This window comes from Columba livia, chromosome 5 (genome assembly GCF_036013475.1).
Source record: "Columba livia isolate bColLiv1 breed racing homer chromosome 5, bColLiv1.pat.W.v2, whole genome shotgun sequence".
Classification (NCBI taxonomy): Eukaryota; Metazoa; Chordata; class Aves; order Columbiformes; family Columbidae; genus Columba; species Columba livia.
Window position 1 is genome coordinate 11,108,887 of NC_088606.1, and position 22,087 is coordinate 11,130,973.

Sequence of the window (22,087 nt, forward strand, 5' to 3'; positions counted from 1 at the left end):
GAAAAATAACTGATTTGTGACTTAAATAGTAAAAGCTAAAAAAAAAAATATTTATGACAATGGCCTTACTTTGCATTCTTCCCTCTCTTCTGCGTGCATCCAAATAGGCTTATTTTCATCTGGTGAAACAGAAGAAAAAAAATTATAGACGTACAAAACTACAAAGTATTCATTGTTTCCTTCTCACCCTTCTGAAATGAAGTTGTGAACCAGAGAATTATATTACCACTACGGAAAAGTATGCTGTCTGTACTACAAGCAACAGACAAATAAAACATGCACCTCTTTTACAGTTTTACAATTCTGTCTTCTTTTCTTATCTGAACTTAGAAACCGGTACTTGTGAGAAGCTTTGAAGTCAGTATATGCTGCCATCAATTTGTCGTGTGATAGACAACACACACTTATTTTATCATAACAACTGTTTTGACACCTACTAAATGGTGTGTATGTTACTGTCATGGAATGCAATGAAAATTCTTTGCTGTGATTTATAGTTGATAAAATGCATCTGACTTCAATATACAGTGTAATTCACAATTTAAGGGTATCTTCCTCATTTTTGAAATGTATTAATGGAGGACTCACATTAACAATGTATTTAGTGTATCATTAAAAATCCTGTATTGACTTTTCCCTGGGACTGGCAAGTGAGAAATGTTTTTCTGCCCTTATAAAAAATAAGACAAATTCTGCCAGAAATATAATCCATAAAATGTAAACCTACCCAGTCTATCGCAGGTAAGAAAAGCTTTCCTTTTGAATCAAATATTACTGCTGTATCTAAGTGCTTTCTTTCCATGAATGTACTTCAACATATCTATAATCTCACTTTTTAAGTCTAGGGCGAGTAGACAAGAATTTAGATCAGGATACAATTAACTTCCTGCAGATTTTATTCCATAACAACTACAATAATGTAATACACATTCAAATGGGAGTTTCTTACCGTCTACAGAGCCAAATTCCCGTTCATGAGCACGAGTAAGAATCTCTTTGTATAAAGTTTCTGCTTGCTTAAATTTGCCCTGTTTTAGATAGCAGGATGCCTAAAAACAAAATACACCCCCAAAAGGTATCAGTGCACTGTTTTATTTAGCTTGATAAATAATAAATACAACACATGCTGAATAAAGGTACATTTCAATTAATCAGAAAAAAGTTACTTTTTCTTAGATTCACCTTATAAAAGGCTTACCAGGTTATTCTTTGTTTTTGCAACATTTGGATCATCTGGTCCCAGCTTAGTTTGGTAAATCTCCAGTGCCCTCTGATAATAGTATTCGACCTCCTCATATTTACCCTGGTTCTGGCATAGTAAAGCCAAGTTATTTAATTGTTTGGCAACATCAGGGTGATCTTTCCCCAGGACCTGAAAATGAAATACCTTGTATTAAAACATTCTCCAGTCACCGTATCAGGGTTTAGAAATGCATCATTTAGAAATACCCTGTTAGTTTTTATTCCTCATCAATTCAACACGAGGATGACAAAAGCAAAATTTACATTTGAAAGAGATGAAAATTATTCAATACTATTACAAACTGAGAATGCTGCAGGATCATTCATAACAGGAATAACCTAAGTAGTATAAGAACATTATATGCAATGTATTAAACAAAAAAGCCTGAAAATGCAGGTATTCAGTCTCAGGGACTAAATATCCATACAGAATAATCAGCTTAAAACTGTAAGGACATTTCATTTTTAATTCCAATGCTCTTGTCAAATCAAAGATTACTTGACTATTGGAGGGGAAAGAAAAGGTAAAGGTTAATTGCAAAATAAACCTGGAGTGCTCCAACAGCTCCATGGGACTAACAGAATTTACTGCTTGTTTGAATTTCAGACACTACTACCAGGTCATTGCTGGCTCTGTGGTTTATCTGGCAGATATACCCAGCTAAAACATAAAAAAAGGGAAGATGTTTAACTTTGCCCCCTTCCTCAAAAAGAGTCCATTCAAAGGTACCGTATTCTTTCACTCATACCTTCTCTCTGATTTCCAAAGCTCGCTTGCACAACGGTTCAGCCTCTTTGTACTTTCCTCGTTTACCATAAAGTACTGCAAGATTATTTAGAGTTGCTGCCACCTGCCAACAGTAGAGAAATGTTAAGTACACTGGAATCTGCTGATTCAAATATCTGACAAATTAACATATATATGCAATGTAGTGACCTATTCAAATTTTCCATGCACAGAGCAGACCTCTTGAAATTTACAAATTAAGAAAATAATTATTGAATGCATACATACAAAAATGAGGAAAGGAAAAAAAATCATGAAATACTTTTGCTTCATTTGTCAAAATGTCATTTAGTATATACATTTTCTTCATATGTTCTTCTCTTACAAAGTTACCTCTCAAATCTTTACTCAGAGCTGCACTGCTTCACAAAAGCTACAGGAAGAGACACATCACATTCTTTTAAACACTAAGTAAAAAGCTTGATTTATGTTTCATTTAAAAGCAGCAGTGAAACCAAATAGAAGTACACCATCAACCTGAATATTTTAAAAGTTATTTGAGTAAGCAAATTAAAATCTTTCTTCACAAATTAATGTCCCACAGAAAATCCATGCAATCCAAAATCAAGTATGTGCAAGTCATTTGTGGTGAAATAGCACTGAATAGAATGCTCAAGAAGTAGGTTAATTATTCAAGAGAAAACAAATAATGTTACATTGTGGCCTCCTACCTGTACTGTTTAGAGATAAGCCAGGTCTTAAAAACTTTCCTGTTGAATTTAATATTAGAATGAGTTGAAAAAAATTCAGTGGAAAACACAACTAAAAATACGATATTTTATGTATACAAACCGCTGGATGATCTTTGCCCAAAGTCTTTTCACGGATAGCCAAAGCATCATTCAGGAGATTTGCTGCATCTTTGTATTTGTTCTGGTCTCTAAATTTTAAAGAGTCATAATTAATACTGAGGATTCATAAAAGAAAGACATAATAAATGAAACTGACTTCAGTACTGGTCTAAAGATACTAGTACAAAATAAGAGTAATTGAGAATATATTTAGAAATTGCGAAGTAAAAACCTGAAGCCTGTACGTAATTTGCTGGTTTAGGACCAACATGTACTACTTTTACACTGCTGTCCAATGTATACCTCTCTAAATTATCTGTAAGTGGGTAACCAAGACATGCCCCCTCAGTAGACCAAAATAAAATAAAATAAAAGTAACAACAAAGGCATAGGCAAAAATGCAGCAAGTTGTTTGACTTTTAGTATAGAGAGACATTTAAATATTGCAGGACCCTCTTAGAGGGTTTTAATGAAAAACAAGGAGTGGGAAATAATACAACAGTCATAAAATGTTAGTCTGAGCATTAACAGAATAAAGTCAAATACTGTTTATTTAACTGATATTTATCGATGTCAGTATACAAACCTGTACACCAAAGCAAGTATGTTCAACATAGTGGCAACATCAGGATGATCATGACCCGAAGTCTTCTCCAGATCTTCAAGAGCTTGTTTACAGAGAGGAACAGCAACCTCATATCTCCCTTGGGAAGCGTACTGAATAACAAGGTTATGAAGGGTCCTTAATCTTGCTGGAATTTCATAGCCACCTTGTTGGGCAGCAGCTGCTGCGCTGCTATGCTGCTGTTGAACTGAAAGAAATCCACAAAATTTCAAGTTGTTTAAAAGATGACTGTAACTAAAACATCTAACATTACTGCTCAATGGCACAAAATGAGACTGACTGAAATTTCTTAAATACAGAACATTAGAATATACTTCACAGCAGTCATGCTGTCTTGAACAATGACAGTAAAAGTATGACCACTTTTTCTTTATAGTCTGTCTAATATTGTGTCAGTATTATTTTACACTCCTATTAGCTCAAAGGGCCACATATAAGAAACCAATAAAAAAGTAGAAAATTATTTCAGCTCAGCAAATCATTACCAGTTCTCAAGATTATATCATAACTTCACACTTACAAATATTCGTTTCCCTACAGAAAGGAACATTAACATAGACAAGCCAAATACCTGCAGAAAAGCTCAAAATATTTGTCCTTTTTCCTTTATTCTCCTTTTCTATACACACTTTTCTTTTTGCTTGTTTCCCTTTTTTTGCTATACCAAGGAATACTTAAAGTTGATACATAAAGGATTAAAATACCTTGGATGTCACAAATAAGAGTTGCAAGAGAAAAGGCACTGAGTCAAAGCCAGTGTCAACCTTTAGGTTTTACCTACCAATCTCAAGGCTTAGCCACTTACTTTCCAGTAGCTCCTAACCTTTGGTTGTTGCAATCCTCATCCTCCCAGCCCCCCGAGAAATCTAATACCCCTTTTCTCTACATGTAGGAGATTTCTGGGAAAACTGAGAAAATTATTTCTTACTCATTTTCATTACATTCTAGACAACACAAAAGGATAAGGGCCCAGACATGAGCCTCATTTTCTTCTTTCTATTAAACAAAAAAACACTCTCGCAGCAAGTGGGAGCCTTTTAGTGTCAGTGGAATCATACAATTTCAAGGCCACACCCCCAGTCACTACCTAACAAAGCACGGAAGCATTTCAGTGTTTTTCCTGAAGGTCAAGGTAATTACCAAAATGTCAACTTTGTCTTTTGTAAAGCAAAAAAAGGTAGAGAGACTATGCAGGAATATAGGCAGCTCTGCCATTCAACTTTCCTACTATGACATTCTAGGGAAGGAAGGAGTTCATAGTCATCACTAACCTATTTCAAACTCTCTGAAGTCTTCCTTCCATTGCTGGCTATAGGCAGCATTACCACACTAGCAGGCATTGCCTGTACCTTGTGCAAGTGCCCATAAAGGAAATTCCAAACTCTGATTACAGAGGTGGGACCCTTCAGACATTTTTTTCTGAAGTAATTTGTCTATTAGGAACCATTATAGTATATACATATACACTATGTGGTCAATACATTATATAATATCAGATTTGCGCCCATACAAAAACCACAAGATTTCACTAAGCAAGGCTTATCTTTTAATGGCTTCTTTCAACCATGCTACCAAACCTCTACCTCAAACTTCACTGCATATTCATCAGTCCTTCTGTCCTGAATATTTATAGTTTGAGTGGTAAAACTAAGGAAGACAACCTTTGCAAAGGACAAAAGATTATATGAGAAAGACTTTATACTAAAACCTGCCCCAAAGTGTTAAGTCAGATCATTAAAAAAGTCTCTTGAACAGAATTCACCATCTGGGCAGACCATCAAAATGCCTCAATGCTCCAGAATCTGCCTCAGTCACTTGGAACAAATCTTTTCCATTCTGAGGCCCACAGGAAAGACCGTAAGACCAATTTTCTGAAGCCAGCCCCAAGAACTTTACAACAACTAGTAAACTCTCTATTAAAACCTAGGCCTCACTTCTATACATACCAATGTACAGACTGTGTATCAATGACTGGTGTCCTTACTCTGGCAGAGGCATTCACCACTCCCGCCATGTCCCAGAAAAAAAACAAGTATGGATTCATTTTTGTAAAGAGTATCTCTATATCCTGCATTGCAGGAATACAGTAGCATTGTAATCTGAAGTGCACTTACTTCCTTGTCCTTGGTCATCTTCATCATTGGGAAACAGGTCATCCAAAGGCTCTTTGGTAGAATCCGTATCCTTATCCTCCTATAGAACAACCACAAAACCAAACAAATTGATACACTTAAATCTAAGGCACAAACGGATAGTCTGTTTAATTAGCAAGGTTAAAGGAACACTGCACATCCAGAACTCAGGAATTGCCAAGAACAACATTTCTCATAGAATTTTAATGAAGGTCTTAAGTTCAAATGTATTTACACACTCAGTCCCAAAGCAATACAGGACACCTTCAGAAGAGCCAGGAATAGAAATCAGGTCTCCTAGATTTCAGTCTCAATTTAAGCACACAAGAACACATTTGCTATTCTTACAGAGCCATACCTAATGAAAGTGAATATAGAATTGGCCAGTGTACTTTTTTAGTCACAAATACAGTTATCGATGAGCAAGGGAGAAGATTAAGGAGATTCATCTCCTCAAGGACAATAAAGTTGCACTAGCAACTTTAGTTCTGCCACTTCAATTTCTGAGTACTCAATTTCTGCACAAATAACAGATTTTACCATTGTGACCTGTAAGGTTCAGAAACAAACAACCAACAACCATCAAAACAAAAAAACACAACAACACAACACAACACAAACACCACAACACCTGGAAGGCAGTTCATCTCCAATAGTTCCATCCAGAACCCCGCTAATTTCTGCACAATCTATCAGTTTATATTGATTTTAAACATTCAAAGATAATTCCAAATCGCACCCTCATGTAAAATAAACATCCCTCAATCCTGTTTGTTAAATGCGGTATCTGCACGATACAAATAGTTGAAGTTGTCAGAAGTGTTAATCTCCATAAGGATAAAGCCCAGGAACAGAACATGTTCCTATTTTTCTGGCTCTCCATCCAACACCTTTTTCCATGCACGAGAAGAAGACAACTGTTACTGCTGGCATTGAAGTTCAATGGTGGCAAATTGTGTGCTCTGCAAAAACAGCAGATCGATGGGACTAGGCCTCAGGTAGGAAGTTCATAATTTTAAGTGTGCTAATTCCAACCTCATTCTGAGTGTATACAACAGACTATTTCCAACGGCTAACAAGAAAGACTGACCATATGGTTAGTGAAACTACAAAGATGCTTTGCTTACTTTGCCCCCATTTGCCAATTAAACTTCAAATAATGGTGCTATTTAGGCCATCTACAGCTTACAGTTCAACAGCACACCAAAATCACAATATTTGCTCCTCATGTCCCTCTTCTAAACAGGCTTCACTGGGAGTGTTCAGACACAACCACCAACTTGCGAAATAGCACTGAAAAGTTCTGCGTGCAACTGAAAAAAACAACTCTCAATACTCACAATATGTTAAAAAGGATTTAGTCAAGCAGTCAGTTAAGCGTGACTAAAATGCATACATTTTCAACCATTACACTGCTGAAGTAATTGGTTATGAAAAATTGTTCCTTCCAAGACACAGCTGAGAAGGTCTGAACACACAAAATGAGGTATTTTTCCACAGTGCCATCTAACTTAAGAAAAAGAAATTAAAGGATAACAAGAAGGGCAAATAATTCAGAAGTCTTTCTAAGTGATAAATTAATACTGTAAATGTCATCAATTTTCCCTATGAATCTAAGAATCTGCAATACAATAGGCTAGCTGATGTGGCAGCTGCACATCCCAATGAGCTTTCCATAAGGCACCTCATGGCTCTTTAGCACCTTTTGTGCCCCACTGCACCTGTCCTCACCCCTGCACCTTGCGGGTAACAACAGTCACATCGCATGCCCCTGCCCTGGGTCATGGTGACTCCTCATGTTCATCTCTCTACAGCCAGGGGCACAGGAGAGGTAGGACCCTCAGTCAACAGACCTCAATGGGCCTCAGACAAGGAGGTGCTCAGGCCCAGAGAAGCTTATGGACCATGCTCATAATGACCAGAGCTGGATCCAACCAGGCTGTAAAATGGGGCTTCTGACAAACACGCACTATGGGTGGTCTCATGGGAGCAGCGGGTCTGTGAACAGAGCCCTCCCCCGAGACTGGGACACCGTCTAAGGAGACTTCCCAGGATTGAGTGCCCTCACCTTCTCCTTGGGGAATCATTATTTTCTTCTGCATATATCCTTGAGTGAGCCCCCACTCACCTTGGGCAAACAATTATTTCTTCTGGGCACCCCTAGCAAAAGAGGCCTCTGGTTGTAAAGATGCACAATGTGGATCATTATCCTTGTGTGGTCATATGGTAATAATATCCCCAACTGGTATATTGAACCTGCAGTTTATTAAATGTTGCCAGAGTGCTGAATAACTTTGGATAAACCCTGTTTCTAGTTGGCTTCTCCGCTAAACAGTTCTGGTCAGAATAAAGTCTATCTGGAGCTTATTGCCATCTACATTGATTTCTGGCATGCCTCCCTGACAGCTAAACACAACTGACAACATGCAGATGATCACAATGTCTGACAGAAGGTCATGAAAGGGGATTCGATAACATCCTATCCTTGCATGAATTCTCAACAGATATAAAAGCTACACATTGATTTCACTACATGAAAATCAAATATTTTTCTTACAGTCAAAATAAGTCAAGTCCCCTATGTACTTAGAATATCCAATATTTCACATTTCCCACTTAACTGTTCAATTTAAAGAAGGAGATTTTTTGCTTTAAGTTCAGTTCTTTATATTTTTAAGCTAATATGATACTGAACAAGTATTTATGGGTTTTGACCCTCATACGCATTTTATTATCTACAGAGAATAAAACATCTACTCCCTTAAAATGAGAATGAACTGAACTTTCAGAATCTTTCTGCAAACTATGCAACACTGGCACAAAATAAGCATTTTAATGACAAGTTTATGGTAGATACAAATAAAAAAGCTTGTATCTATAATTTCTCAGTAACTAGGCAGATTACATCACATATCACAGAAAATGTAAGATGCTTTTTACTATAGAGCTACTTACTGATGGTGAAATATCATCATCATATTTTTTTAATTGATTCATGAATTCTAGATGTTTCTTCTCTTCCTCCAGCTGAGCCACAGATTGCTCACTTTTCTGCAGTTTCTGTTGTGTATTGGCCAGTTCATCCCGTAGCCACTGATTTTCCTGGCACAGCCGGCGAACCTGAGCACGCAATTTCTGCTTCTCTGATTCCACCGCATTTAAGTGATTTGACAAGGCCATCATTACCTAAAAAGCAAAAGGTGCCACATGACATTCTTCCTCGAGAATGCAGTTCTGTATTTAACATAAAAGCCTTTTATTATTTAAAAACCTATGTCAACTGTGACATCTGGTAAACACGCAGATTTCTCTTCTTTATAATTCGTATCTCACTTGTGCTCTGAACTTTTTTACCACTTGTTCAGCCAGAATTAACCTAGAGGAACCTCTTCACTAATGATTGCTTTCCATGATGCTACCAGAAGTCAAATTGTTTTAGAATTCCCTGAAGATTACAGATTATCTTAAAATAGATGATTGAAACAATTGAACTATGATTTAGATGACTGAAATGGAAATCTTTGTTCCACTAACATGAAGTGGACCAGTAATACTTTTCACAAAAATAACCTAACAACTAGTACAGAGTTCTAATTTATCAGCTTTCAGACAGAAAAGGATTCATACATGTGCTTAGAGTCCATAAAGATGAACACCCCAGTGTAACAATGATACTTGAAAGGGACAACTACCTAACTGAGATCTATATGCGCAACTGAACACACAATTTATATGAACACTTAATATACACAAGCTTGAGTGTGCAGACATTCAATACGTTTGAACAGTCATGTTAAGGACAAAAAATTTCCTTTTGCTAAGGAAAAGATAGAGTATGCTCCCTTCACCATTTATGTAATCTCATACCTACACATGTAGAACAGCTGATACCAATACCAGGAAGGACACCTTGTAAGAATGAACCACTTGTGATAATAAAAGTGCTCTTTCAGATGAGTTTGACATGACCAAGTTATTAGTATTTCATTTCCTCAGTTTCATGTTTCTTTAAAACAAAGCTACCTTGAGGTGTTTTTAAACTAAATATTTCATGCAAAACAGATGGTGTCCTTAGCTGAAATTTCAGATTAAAAAAAAAAAAATACATCAAGGCTTTAGAAACTACTTTTTCCTATAAAGGTTAGGATAAAACTCCAGCTATAATTTCCTAATACCAGTCCAAATCTCCAGACTTCAGCATGTGCCTATTTACATATTCAAAACTGTCAATAATTTAAATTACTTGGCCTATTCAAACAGTGGCATTTGTACCATCAGAAAGTATATTTAGGAAAGTTGTGATAATAGGGTCAACATACTAAAACAATATTCTACAACCTACAATGGCCAAGTTCATGATTGTTTCTTCAAAGTCAGTTCCATTTTCATGGAAATAACGTGTCATCAGACCTACATTCATGTGTAGAAAAAAAAAAAAATCTATAAAATATTTCCATATCTTAAATACTGCAAATAAATTTCAAAAACCCCTACATTGCTGCAACGCAAAGCGTGCAGGGAGAATAGGCTTATTGGGTCTGACAGTAGCAGTTTGAAGTATAATTGTTTTCCTCACAAAGGCAGTAAGTGCAGCCTTTTTGGCTCTTCGCCACCTCAGTTCACAAAACACCATGTGGGGCAAACAGGGCAGTAACATCTGCAGCTGAGGCTGCCAAATCCAGAGCTAAGAATCAGAACCAGCTTTATGGAGTCCCAATACCACATCAAAGTTAGGAGGGAGAACGTACTCATTTACTCACAGATGTTCTACAAACATCCATTACAGGTAACTCAACTATTGCAATTTTATTCCATAGATCTTCTAGTATTTTCTTCCAACACAAGGGACCAAAGCTTGTACCATATCCTAAGGCCTGACAGTCCATACCATGATGTCCAGGTGTTCTACACTCCCCTGTCTGGTAACCCACATTTGTTCATTCTCTGACACCTCGATTCACCACGATCCAACGCACATCAACCACTTCCAGGTCACTGAGCAGTAACAGCTCAGTCCAGACAAGAAGACAGACCACAGTTATAGCCCCAGATAAAGCCTGTTCATATAGAGCTAACTCATTGACATTTTCAACTCCTCTGTCAACATGCTGCCGTTTTATACTGAGGACCGTGTCACATCACAACATTTCAGGTTTTTGACCTAGTACAAAATACCTCAAAGCTGGACTGTAAATCTAGTCCTGACATCCTGACTAAACATGCATCTTCTCACTCGTCTTCTGCAGATGATACCTTCATCAACTAAGATGGCTCACAGAAATTAGTTCAGAGTCCTTTTTTCAAACATGAGTTAAAGTTGTTCAGATTCTATACTCAATTCTTAACCTTTAAAATGTTTTTAGATTCAATTTTGGTTTAGCAAAACGTTAAAAAAAAAACAGAGATTCTTCTGCATCATGAGCATTGTGAGCTATTATGAAGAATCTCAAAATCAAGGGAATAAAAACATGAATTTAAGGTTACAGCAGAGTTAAATGGGTGGAGCAAATTCATTTATTTGTGCATGAGACCTTATGCAATTACTTAGAGTTAAAATGCCAATGCTCAGTTCTTGAGCTGCTCAAACATTACCTGCCTAATTATGTGGAAAAGTCTAAACTGAAAATAGGAACAGTCTCACTAAAGAGGAGCTCAGTTATGAGCCTCAGTGCTTTAATACTGAATGCATAATTAATTTTGTAACACAGGAAGACAGGAGTATCTACTAGTAAGTACAGCAGTCTTTTTCCTTAACACACAATAATAGCATAAATGTGCCAGCACATTGCTAATATTCAGTAACGCAAATGTAAGTCCTTCAAAACTGATCTCCGTTTACTTAAAAATTTCCAATAATAGGTAAAGATTTTTTTTTTAAGATTAAAAATTCAAAGCCTGAAATGCTTTATTTTCACTGCAATTTTACCTGTGCTTCACTAAGGCCAAGCTCCAGCATTTCCAGTGACTTCCGAATCATGTTTGATTTTTCTTCAACCAGATTAGTTTCATCATCTTTCTTCAAACATTTCAGTGTTTCAAGTAAGCTCTGTAAAATTGAGTTGTGTTCATTCTTCAGTGCCTCTAGTCCATTAATCACTTGCTTAGTTTTGGCAATGATTTCATCTTGAGTAAGCTTCTCCAACTTCTCTTCCTTTAAATACACCATTGTGGACATGTTTTCATACATTCTGAAATGGAAGAGTACACCAGTTAACCAAAAAGTAAAAACAGAACAAGCAAATCTCTGTAAGTGAATAGAGTTTTCCTTTAATAAGTCATTAAAACATACAAATTTGAGATGTATATTCAGATTTTGCACAACCTCTACAGTGTTTCAAGTCCTGGTCTGAACGGTGGTTCAAGTTTTCCAGCTTCTCTTTCCAGAGTTTACATTAACACTAATTCACAAGCCAAACAACAACTGAAAATAAAATATTGTATTTCAATACGACAGAAGAATTTCTAACAAGGACTGAAGAATCAGGTTGCATCTCCAGGATGTGCAAAGGCAAGTAAGGTAGCTGGTGTATGAAAGATATACTATAATATAATTATTTGCAGAAGCCACTTGTATACAATTACCTTTACAAATATCCACAAACTAGAGCTTGAGGAATTTGAATAAATACCATCCAACCCCCTAAAAGGGTTTACCTATCAGTCAATCACGAAAAAAAATCTCTCTTTTCCAGTGAGAAGGAAACGTCATCTTCATCCTTTCCCAAGGGCTACAAAAGCTATTATCACTACCTATTTTAGAAATAACAACTGCCCCCTGAGATTACTTTAGATTCATTACTGTAACTCTAGAGTTCCATACAGACACTCAATTGCCTGCAGGTCTAGATGCAGCTGTTCTGATGAAGTTGCAGCAGATGTCTCATGCTGGAGACAATGGTTTGTATAACACAACCTCTGCAAGAAACATTTCACTGTGCTATTTTGTCAGCATTTAATGACATGTAAACACCGCTACCAAGCCCAAATGAAGACCCAAGAAAGTACAGAAAATCAGATTAACTTTGTATATGCTGTTACTGAGGTGACAAACAAGTATAACAATGTAAAAATAGAAACAGAAAACACAGAAATCACTTAATCATTTTTAAATGTAACCAGAAAAATGTTTTGTAATGAAAATAAAGAAGTGAGGAATTGCTCCTTTATTCTTATGATATTTATATCTTCGAGTGTAGCAGTGGTATAAATTGGAATAAAGTAGGAAAGATTTTTTCAAAAGTAATAATTTATTCTGTCTATATGAAGACACTTGGGGAAGCTTTGATAAACTAACATTTCAAATGAATTAGCTAAACTGTATTAAAACGTTGTACAGAAACAACTCTAGTTTTAGAAGAAACTAAAAAAAAGTTATGACCATTTAACATGCACATATGCACCACTTCATGGCAATAGCCAAAGGATCTGCTCTTGTATTACATTAAAAAAAAGGTTGTTCTTTCTGTATATATACACTCAAATTACCATCTCTGTTATGATCTCCTGCAACACGATAGGTAACAGTCATACCCATTTGTTACAAAAGAGCTATAGACTACACTGATTTTATAATAATCTGTTGTATGAAAATGCAGATAATTTGGGAAGCAGTGAATTTGGTTTTACCACAGTTGAACACAAGCACTTCATATTCACAAGTATGTAATACAAAGCGTACACATCTGTATAAAACATCTCACCTAGCATGGCATAAGAAATCAACTCACCAAAACCTGATAAGCCAAATGATACTTACACATTTCCCATTTATAACCTTAGAACTATTACCCAGAACGCCTAAATGACATTTTAAAAGCACATACCCTTTAAAATTGTGTATAAAAATGAACTGCAATTTAGTGTAGGCCCAATTTGTAACTAAATGCTTCTAACATGCAGAGTCATATAAGAAATTGTTATGGATGATGCTAATTTCAGCACACAGCTCAACCCTAACTATTGTTGGCATGCTTTCAGGCAATTTCCATCCTGAAAGCAAAGAACTAAACCTTTAATCATAAGGAAATAAAACCAGCAGAGGACATATAATGAATATGGACTTCCATTTTGTATTAGAGAAATTCTGAGAAATATGATTTTCACATACCTAGAGTTTTTCTACAACATTCCAAAATCAGTATGTGATCATTTGTCTGTCTTATGTGAACAGTGGTAGCAATTCCTTCTGTGCCCTTCAATGAACTGTAGGATGAATACACACAAAATAACAGCCATTCACCAAGAATGTAACACTAAAACTACACTGGGCCTTGCAATGGTCATGGCTTCACACAAAAAGAATGAAGTAGCCTGGGAAGTACCTGTCTGACAGATGAAATCCAGGCACATCTCTGTGCACAACTACATCTAAGGTGTGAAAACGACACTGATTTGTTACTACAATGAAAAAGGGTTGTCAGGTGAACCCGCTAAATTGGAATTCAGGAGGGCTAAGGCAGCACAGCAGCTTCTGAAGAAAGGAAAAGCAAGCAGGTTTAAATGCAATGAGGCAAATCCACACTTAAAGCCCATCACAGCAACAGACTTGCTTTACAAATACACACTCTTGTCTCAATCCAGCACCCCAGATTTTTAACTTAATTCATTCTAACCCAGATGTAGCTATGAGCTTTCACTGCCCCAGAGCTACCAGTGCAAGCAACTGTACTGGAGCTAGTGTCAAGTCAAAAAGCAATTGAAGACACAGATGGTTTGAAGGTCCAGGCAGCTGGGAGAGGGATTCTCAAGTGTCCTCTAGTGAAAATTGCTAGAATCCTCATCCCTCTTACTGACAGGAAATGAATAAATCTTTCTGCATAGGTTTTGTAGGGTGTCTGTTTAAATTATCTCTGCATAAAACACCACAGAAAATTTGGACAATGCTCAGAGTTTTATAGATTTGCTTGGAAGAAACATTTAGAAAACGAGAGCATAACAAACATGAAATTTATCACAATATAATAATATTACTTCTACAAATAATCAGAGATTAAGTAAACATCCAATATATTCTAAGATTAGTGTGGAGGCCTGGTGCTACCTTTTTCTTTTTTTTTTTAAAAAAAAGGGCATTACCTATTCGTCAAACAAGACCATATCTGAATATATAACCATACAACTAGTTTCGCACACCCTAAGGCAGCAAACCCCATACAGGAAGCAAAAAAGTTAAGTTTGTATGCAGGAAGCAGACACGGATGTATAAAGAGGAAGAGACAAAACCTACCATGCCCTTCTATTGTCACTTTTCAAATATGTTAATACTTTCTTCCTCTATTTTTTCCTACACAAAAAAAAGGGGGCACAGTCAAAGGTTTAAGTTCCTGTCAGTTTTATCCTCTATCAAGTCCACTGCACTGCAAATTTTACCTGTTATAGGACAGGAATGCTAGATTCAAACACTAATTTTTCAATTTAGGGTACAACTGAAAACAACAAAAAAAAAAATTAAGATGCAAAAAGTTTTAGTTGGAAAATAGAATTTTGGATTAGGGAAAAAAATATGCAAGGCAGCCAGAGTTATGGACAAGCTGGCTTAAGTAATTTATGTATTATATGAAATATGTGGCTGTGTAGATCTTTAGTATTGCCTTGCTGGTTTATCTGTTACAACATAGACTATGCTAAAGTACTTAACAGTTTCCAAAACTAAAAACAAAAAAACAAAACAAACAAAAAAACAAGCAATTTTCTTCAAACACACAAAAACTAATAAAACTCATGACAGACCAAAATAAAAGGCCCAACAATGAAAAGTAAAGAGGTTTTTTGCAGACTTTTATAACATTAAATCAAATAAAACAAATGGATTGAGAATAGCAAGAATCTGAACCAAAAAAGCATAATGAAAATGGAGTCAAGCCACCAAGCCTACCATCTTTTAGTCATGTAACCGCTGGGATAACCTTGTCATATACAAATTACTTAAGTGGATGTATCTTTAATCAGTCTAAGTGTTTTGTTATCCATAAAACTTTCAAACCAATTGCACTAGTAAATGCTGACATCAAAATTTGTGACTAAATTCTTTTCTAGACATACACACATCAGAGCTACCTACTTAAACTCTTCGACTCATATTTAAATATCTCTTAAACATAAATAGCTTGCTTTTCATACCCAGCTATTATACTTAAAAAAAAAGAGCCATTTCCCTGCAGATCACCTCAAAGAATTCTTGAACACATAATCATGATTCCTTCTTTGCATAGGAAAACATATCAAGGAAAGACATTTTTCTAAGAAACCCACAAGATTTTTTTTCCTTGACCTAATATTGGCATGGGTCCTAAAGACAAATAAGTTTTCATTTTTTTATTTCCTTGTTATGTATCCCTACGAATCCCCTTTCTCAGCATTGATACTTCCATCACTTAATAGTTAAGTTTCAAGTACTAAAAGCTTGGAAGATGGTTTTTTAAATTTACCTAGTGCCTGATAGTTGTTGTTTTAAAATACAATTTTGACAAGCAAACAAAACCACACATGCTGTGACAAGTGGCATTTTCCCAAAATGTTTTCCTCTGAATACACAGATAGCAGGCAGGATAGCTGAAAATTACAGAATAACATGTTTGCATACAAGAAAGAGTAAATCGTCTTCCTAGCAGCAAAAGCTACAGGAGTGGCCCAAGCCATACCTACGGGCCCTGCCATCTACAGGCACTGCAATTCCACAAAGATACAGCACATACTAACTTGAGCTTTTTGTATCTCCCATACGTACCTATCAGTTCCCTGTTTCATAACAATCATCAGTCTATTCAGGGTTTATAACCCTCCTCTCACTCTTAGTTTCTCCTTAATTAAATAGCAAGGCTCGGTGTCCTACATCTGGCATGTGCTTGCTTTACTTGCTATCAGCTGCAAATTACAAGTCATTAATTCCCTGCTCAGCCCAAGAACACATCTCATTACATCACGGAATGCCCCATCTTGAAATACTACCAGCTACTTTAACTGCTGCCCTTCATGATGTGGAAAATTGCCTCCGCAAACACTCCTCAAAACATCACAGGCCTTCCAAGCACAAGAAGAAAATCACCAAAGGCAAGAGATTAAGAGTCTGCAGAGGCACACGAGTCCTATGTGAAACACTACACTAACTGCACCCCTTGCTTAGCAACACACACTCATCAGAAATGGCAAGGATGAATCGTCTACAGACATCTTTCATATCCTTAGAAAGGCATTTGTAAAAGGACGTGGATAAGAAACACTCTAGTTTGAATATGTCGCTTTGATTATGTTATGGTTTGCAATCAGAAATCTCCAAGCCTGAAACAATGGTTACTTATATATGTATTTTTTTAATCTAAGAGTTTCTCTTTCTCTGTGAGGTTACTTCTGCTGTCACAAGTCATGTTGCCATACAGAAAGAAAGTTATGATCTTTCTCTTTTTGCTTTATTTGCTGTCTTTTTAACTAAAATTATCCCTTACACTCAGGAAATTTATTTCACTACACTCATCTCTAACCCCACAATAGGAAAACCGCCTTTTCCCTCCTGACATATCCAGGACTGTAGCTGAACTGCCAATGCTATCATTCTTTTCATCATACTGTATTTGAATTACATATGAGCCTCTACAGAACCGAAAATGTTGAGCTGCACCTGCCAACAGCATCCTGTTGGAGGTCAGACTTCAAGTCCGCTCACCGACCCAGTTCTATAAACAGAATACTGCTGCACTTTTGTACTGCCTCAGGTTTTCAAATCCATGATCTCAGAAAGCATCTTCACCATTTAGCACACAGGTACACAAGCTACCTTAAAAATAACTTAGTGAGAACAATGTACTGGAGGCCCTAAATCAATGGCCAGAAGCAGGTAAGAAGATAAAAAAACAAAACAAACCCTTTGAATCATTATTTCTATCAACTTCTAGCTACTAAGCACCTGAATTTAAAAAAAAACTTACTGTCCTTCTAACTGTCTTCAACTCGGAGCTAACTCTGAATGCTGAAGTCTGCCCTTCCACTTGGTTTAAAATGAAAGTATGCAAGGTAAATACTATAAAAATATATATTTGTAGTCCTTTAATGTCAAGGGCACATATCCTAATAAAAGCTCAGAATCACATTCATAATGTGACCTACAACTTTAACAACACAAGACATCTGTTTAAGTAAACTAGATAAATACTCATACTTTGTAAAGGCTCAGTATTTACAAAGGTAAACCCATGAATTTCTGAGCAAATGCAGAATAAGCATAGGACAGCTTGATTACAAAGTGTAAAACACACAAAAAAACCTGAATACTGGCAGAGATATCCACTAGACTAACATGGCTGTTGCTTTTCTATTCAGACTGCCAGGTGCAGCCTGTTACCCGCACCACATCAGCAGGAAGAGGCTGGAGGGCCACATGTTCTACGCCTGCATCACAACAGCATCCACCTCCAAAAAACACTGTCAGACTCCAGGCAACCCCAACAGGTATCAATAAGCCCATACGCTGCATCAAACTATGGTTAAGTGAAGATGATTATGTACTTGTTTAGCTGAAGAACACAGCCACTGCACATGTGACTTGATAAATCTTGGAATTTTTTAATGCCGCAGCCTGCTATAAGAAAATTATCTACCTTTCAGGGGAAATCTTTGGATTGCTTTGAAGATTAAAAAATAATGAAGGAGAAAAGTGAGCTAACAAACTATGTTTTATAATAAGACATGATAGCAAAAATAGCTCATATAAAACCTGTAGCAAGGGTGATGCTGAAAATTCTCTTTGACACAGCACAAGTTATGAAGATTTGCACTGCTGTGGAGTCCATTTATCTACATTTCTATAACACACTACATCAATACCAATGAAGCATATACTGTTTCTTAGCAATCTAATCTGCATTCTTATAAGTAACAAACACTATTTTGAAATAAATACTTTTGCACATTTCAAGGATAAGTGACAAAAAAACCCTTCAGAGTAATTTCAGCCTTCCTTCTTTTGTAGCAAGCAAAACACTTCCATTAAAGTCATGACCTCCTGCTGAAACAGTTAATTCGGTAAAAATTCCTTATACAGTATAAGAGTATTCAGAGGCATAAAAGCATCCTGTAATTGCACAGATCATTCTTCCTTTTTAAAGAAAAGGTTATTATGGTGTTAATCCCTTGATATTACTCCATTGCAGAAACACTAGCTCATAGCTAGTGTTTTCAATTATCACAGTACAGTCAAATCTGTATCTTCTTAACTGCAGACAATCCAGATGACCTGCCAATTTATTTCCAAAATCTCTTTTCGATTCAACCGTACCTGGAATTCCATAATGCTGCAGACCATGGCCAAATCCCACCTTGCTCCTCCTGCTCACATGCTGCAGCAGACAGAGACCCTTAGACGATACAGCTGCCCCCCCCCCGCCCCAGTACTACGTCTACCCCCATTATTTGAGTAAAAGCAATCAAGCGAAAGTATCCTCTTTCTGGCATATCTCACACACTACACTTTACCTTTCTGAAGTACCAAAAATAGATAGCAGTTAAAAGACAGAATAACGACATATCCTAAAATCACGATGGATTATTCTTCCTCTGAAAAGTGGCACCTGTTTAGATCCTACAATCAGTCTGCACGTACCATAAGGAGGTTAAGAGAAAAATGCATTCTCTGTATGCATTCCCAACCCCTTCTAACATCTCAGGTTTCAAATGAAGCTGGACAGAAAAAAGATCCTTCTATGCATTTGTTATCACATCAAAGATTACCCTTTGTCAAAGCCAAAGCAAGTGCAAAAGAAATCTGACAGGCAAGTGTCTAAGGCAGTTTAGCAGACCCAGTCAGGAGCCCAGAGGAACTACACTAAAAGCTGTTCTTTCAAGAGCGTACACACCTGCTAACTCTTTGCTAATCAAGGTTACTATAATCTGTTGCAGACTGGTCATACATACCTTCCTTACTCTAAATCTGAAACAACATACTTATTCAATATCCACAGACCTGTGGCAAGATCAAAACCCCATTTTTTTCCAGAATAACAAAACCGAATACAAAAACCTGTCCCGCTGTTTAGCAGTCTTGGGCAAAGAACTCTACCGCCAATTTGTTAATTTTAGTTACGCCCATACAATTTCTGCAGACAGACTGCGAATCTCAAAGACTCCTACCCTTTGGAGCCAGGGAGTTGTCTCTTTTTTGTACTACTGCTGTGTCAACAGTAAACAGCGTCTGTTGATGTTCTTCAAAGCTGGAACTTCCTTAGTTTCTTGTGAGCATGAATAAACACTTCCAAGCTACACCAATGGACATCAAGAGAGCAGAGCATTTTGCCTACTCAATAAAACACTGACACAACATTCCAGTCTGGGCCACACAGGGTTTGTGTTGTGCTTATGACCACAAAGCCCACCTCACTGGATCATTTTAGCAAAATGATCCTGACTGTCTTAAGAGCAGTTACATAAAGACAGAATAAACATACATAAATGAATCAGAAGTTGAATCATTTAAAAAGTCGTTCTATTTACCCTTAGTTATTAAAAAAGCTTGTCACAAGAATCAAAGATACAAGAAACATCAAGGGTAATTATTAAAAAAAAGTGTTGTAGTTTAGTATTTTGTAGTTACAAATATACGCTTCATAAATTACCTACCTTAAACAGATTGAAAGGAAATTTTGACTGTATTTTCGAAGAAATACAGTCAAGATAGTTTGAGTTATAAATCCATCATCATTATCAAATTCCAATTTTTACCCTAATATTCCAGGAATCAACATTTATTTCTGTATGGAAAGGGCACTGGGCTCTTCAAGGACGTGCCAACCTGTGCAACCGTGTCGTCAGTGCATCTTGAGAAGACATTTTTAACAGACTGATTCTAGCTGCTAAGTGTCTCCAAGACCGGAACAAAGAGGCCAGCAACATGAAAGTGTTTTCAAAGTTACTTGTCTTGCAATTTTAAGCTATCAATAGTGCAGACAAAAAATTTTTTGAGCTTGACTCTAGTTCTTTCACTTGGCATCGTTATTTTTGGACAAGAACTACTTTATTGACTAATCAAAGTAAGCACCCATTTATGTTATCTATTCATCTTAACTTTAAATAGCACTTAGGTAAAAACACAGGAATGTTTCCATCAAATCAGACTTCCATAATACATTAAAAACCCCATCAGCTTCCACTTCCTAACATCAGACCATAATCTTAACCAAACCTACTTTTTATGGCATACCTATAACCATTAAAAAAATGCATGCAGGAAGGGCAGAGAAGGCCACATCTTACTTCATATTAATGGATCTATGTGGGAAGTTTTGCTGACAATTTGCTGTGAGTACAGATCATGTTGCTCTTGCACATTTGAGGACACTGGAGAGAAGGGTTATTTGAACCAAAATGAGAAAAACAGCTACTTCTTCTGCAGACATAAAAGGAATATCCACTAATACTGCTTCAGCACACACTAGCCTTTAGGTTTAACAAATTCTTAAATCTATTTTTGAAACTAATACTTTACATTAAGATGCACAAACTGTACAGACTCTCCCTTCAAGCTCTAGGGAAAATAGCCTCCCTCCACTTATCCTTCCATTAAAAAAGAAACAAATGAACAAACTCAAAAAACAACCAACCTAATTCTTCCAAAATAACTACAGAAAGAGAGCCGCACAATTTAATTGTTCAGATAATTGTTCTACCCCATTCAACATTACATAAAAAAATTATACTTTCCATGGCAAATACCAATATTCAAAGAGACTAATTGTTTTTTACACCTTACAAATTTTACTTCATAGAAAGCCTAGCAAATGATGCAATCACCTAGAAAAACAGCCTCCTATCTTTCACCATTTCTTACCTACTACAGCAGAGAGCTGATTTTGCTGTAAGGTTGGAAATAATTCCCTTGTTAAGCACTTGATAATCTGCAGGGCTTACTCAGATGGTCTGAACTCCACAGGGCCAGGAAATATCGAGCAGTATAGCAAGCCCTAGCCCAGCCTTTGACAAAGGCACCTTAACATTCTGTGCACTCACACCTGAGGATCAAACCACTCTTTCAGCCCCCTCTCCAGTGATCTGTCACATTCACGATTTATCTGAGCTGGTGCTGTGCACCAGGTGCTCGTTTGGGACTCCTTGAAATACTGGCTGTAGTAACAGCACTGGCGTGATGGTTCCCACCATCCTGCTGCAGTGCACCACACTTCTAGGGGGCTGACACAGAACAAGGGCACACATTAACTGGAAAATAGACACAAAAGAAGTAAAAAAGTTACATTTTTAATACTATTTTTAAACCATCTCACTTGGATAAATCTGGTTTGAAAGCATTCTGCTACTGAGGATGGCAGAACAACCACTTCCTAAAACAACTGTGCCGTTAAAAGCAACATATAAAACACTTGCAAGTATTGCTCCATGTGCAGACTACAGGCTGAGAAAAAGAGAAAAAGAAAAAAAAAAGTCAACAAGCATATTTCCAGGCCATTTGTTGAGACCAATGTTGAGAACCTTGGAAAATTTTTCTAAGTTAAACAATGTATTCTAACAGCAA

At 36.7% G+C, this 22,087-nt stretch overlaps 1 protein-coding gene across 9 annotated transcripts in view; it reads right to left on the reverse strand.

Moving 5' to 3' along the window:
• KLC1 (kinesin light chain 1) overlaps positions 1–22,087 on the reverse strand; it is a 49,791-nt gene that overhangs the window by 21,092 nt on the left and 6,612 nt on the right. For all 9 annotated transcript variants that reach the window (XM_065063359.1, XM_065063357.1, XM_065063355.1 and 6 more), the window contains exons 2-10: positions 11,504–11,765; positions 8,533–8,763; positions 5,560–5,638; positions 3,407–3,632; positions 2,822–2,909; positions 1,992–2,093; positions 1,199–1,372; positions 950–1,049; positions 70–119 (exon numbers count right to left, since the gene is read on the reverse strand). In XM_065063359.1, coding sequence (XP_064919431.1) covers positions 70–119; positions 950–1,049; positions 1,199–1,372; positions 1,992–2,093; positions 2,822–2,909; positions 3,407–3,632; positions 5,560–5,638; positions 8,533–8,763; positions 11,504–11,764 — 1,311 coding nt within the window. In that variant the 5' untranslated portion in view covers position 11,765. The remainder of the gene's footprint in view (positions 1–69; positions 120–949; positions 1,050–1,198; positions 1,373–1,991; positions 2,094–2,821; positions 2,910–3,406; positions 3,633–5,559; positions 5,639–8,532; positions 8,764–11,503; positions 11,766–22,087) is intronic.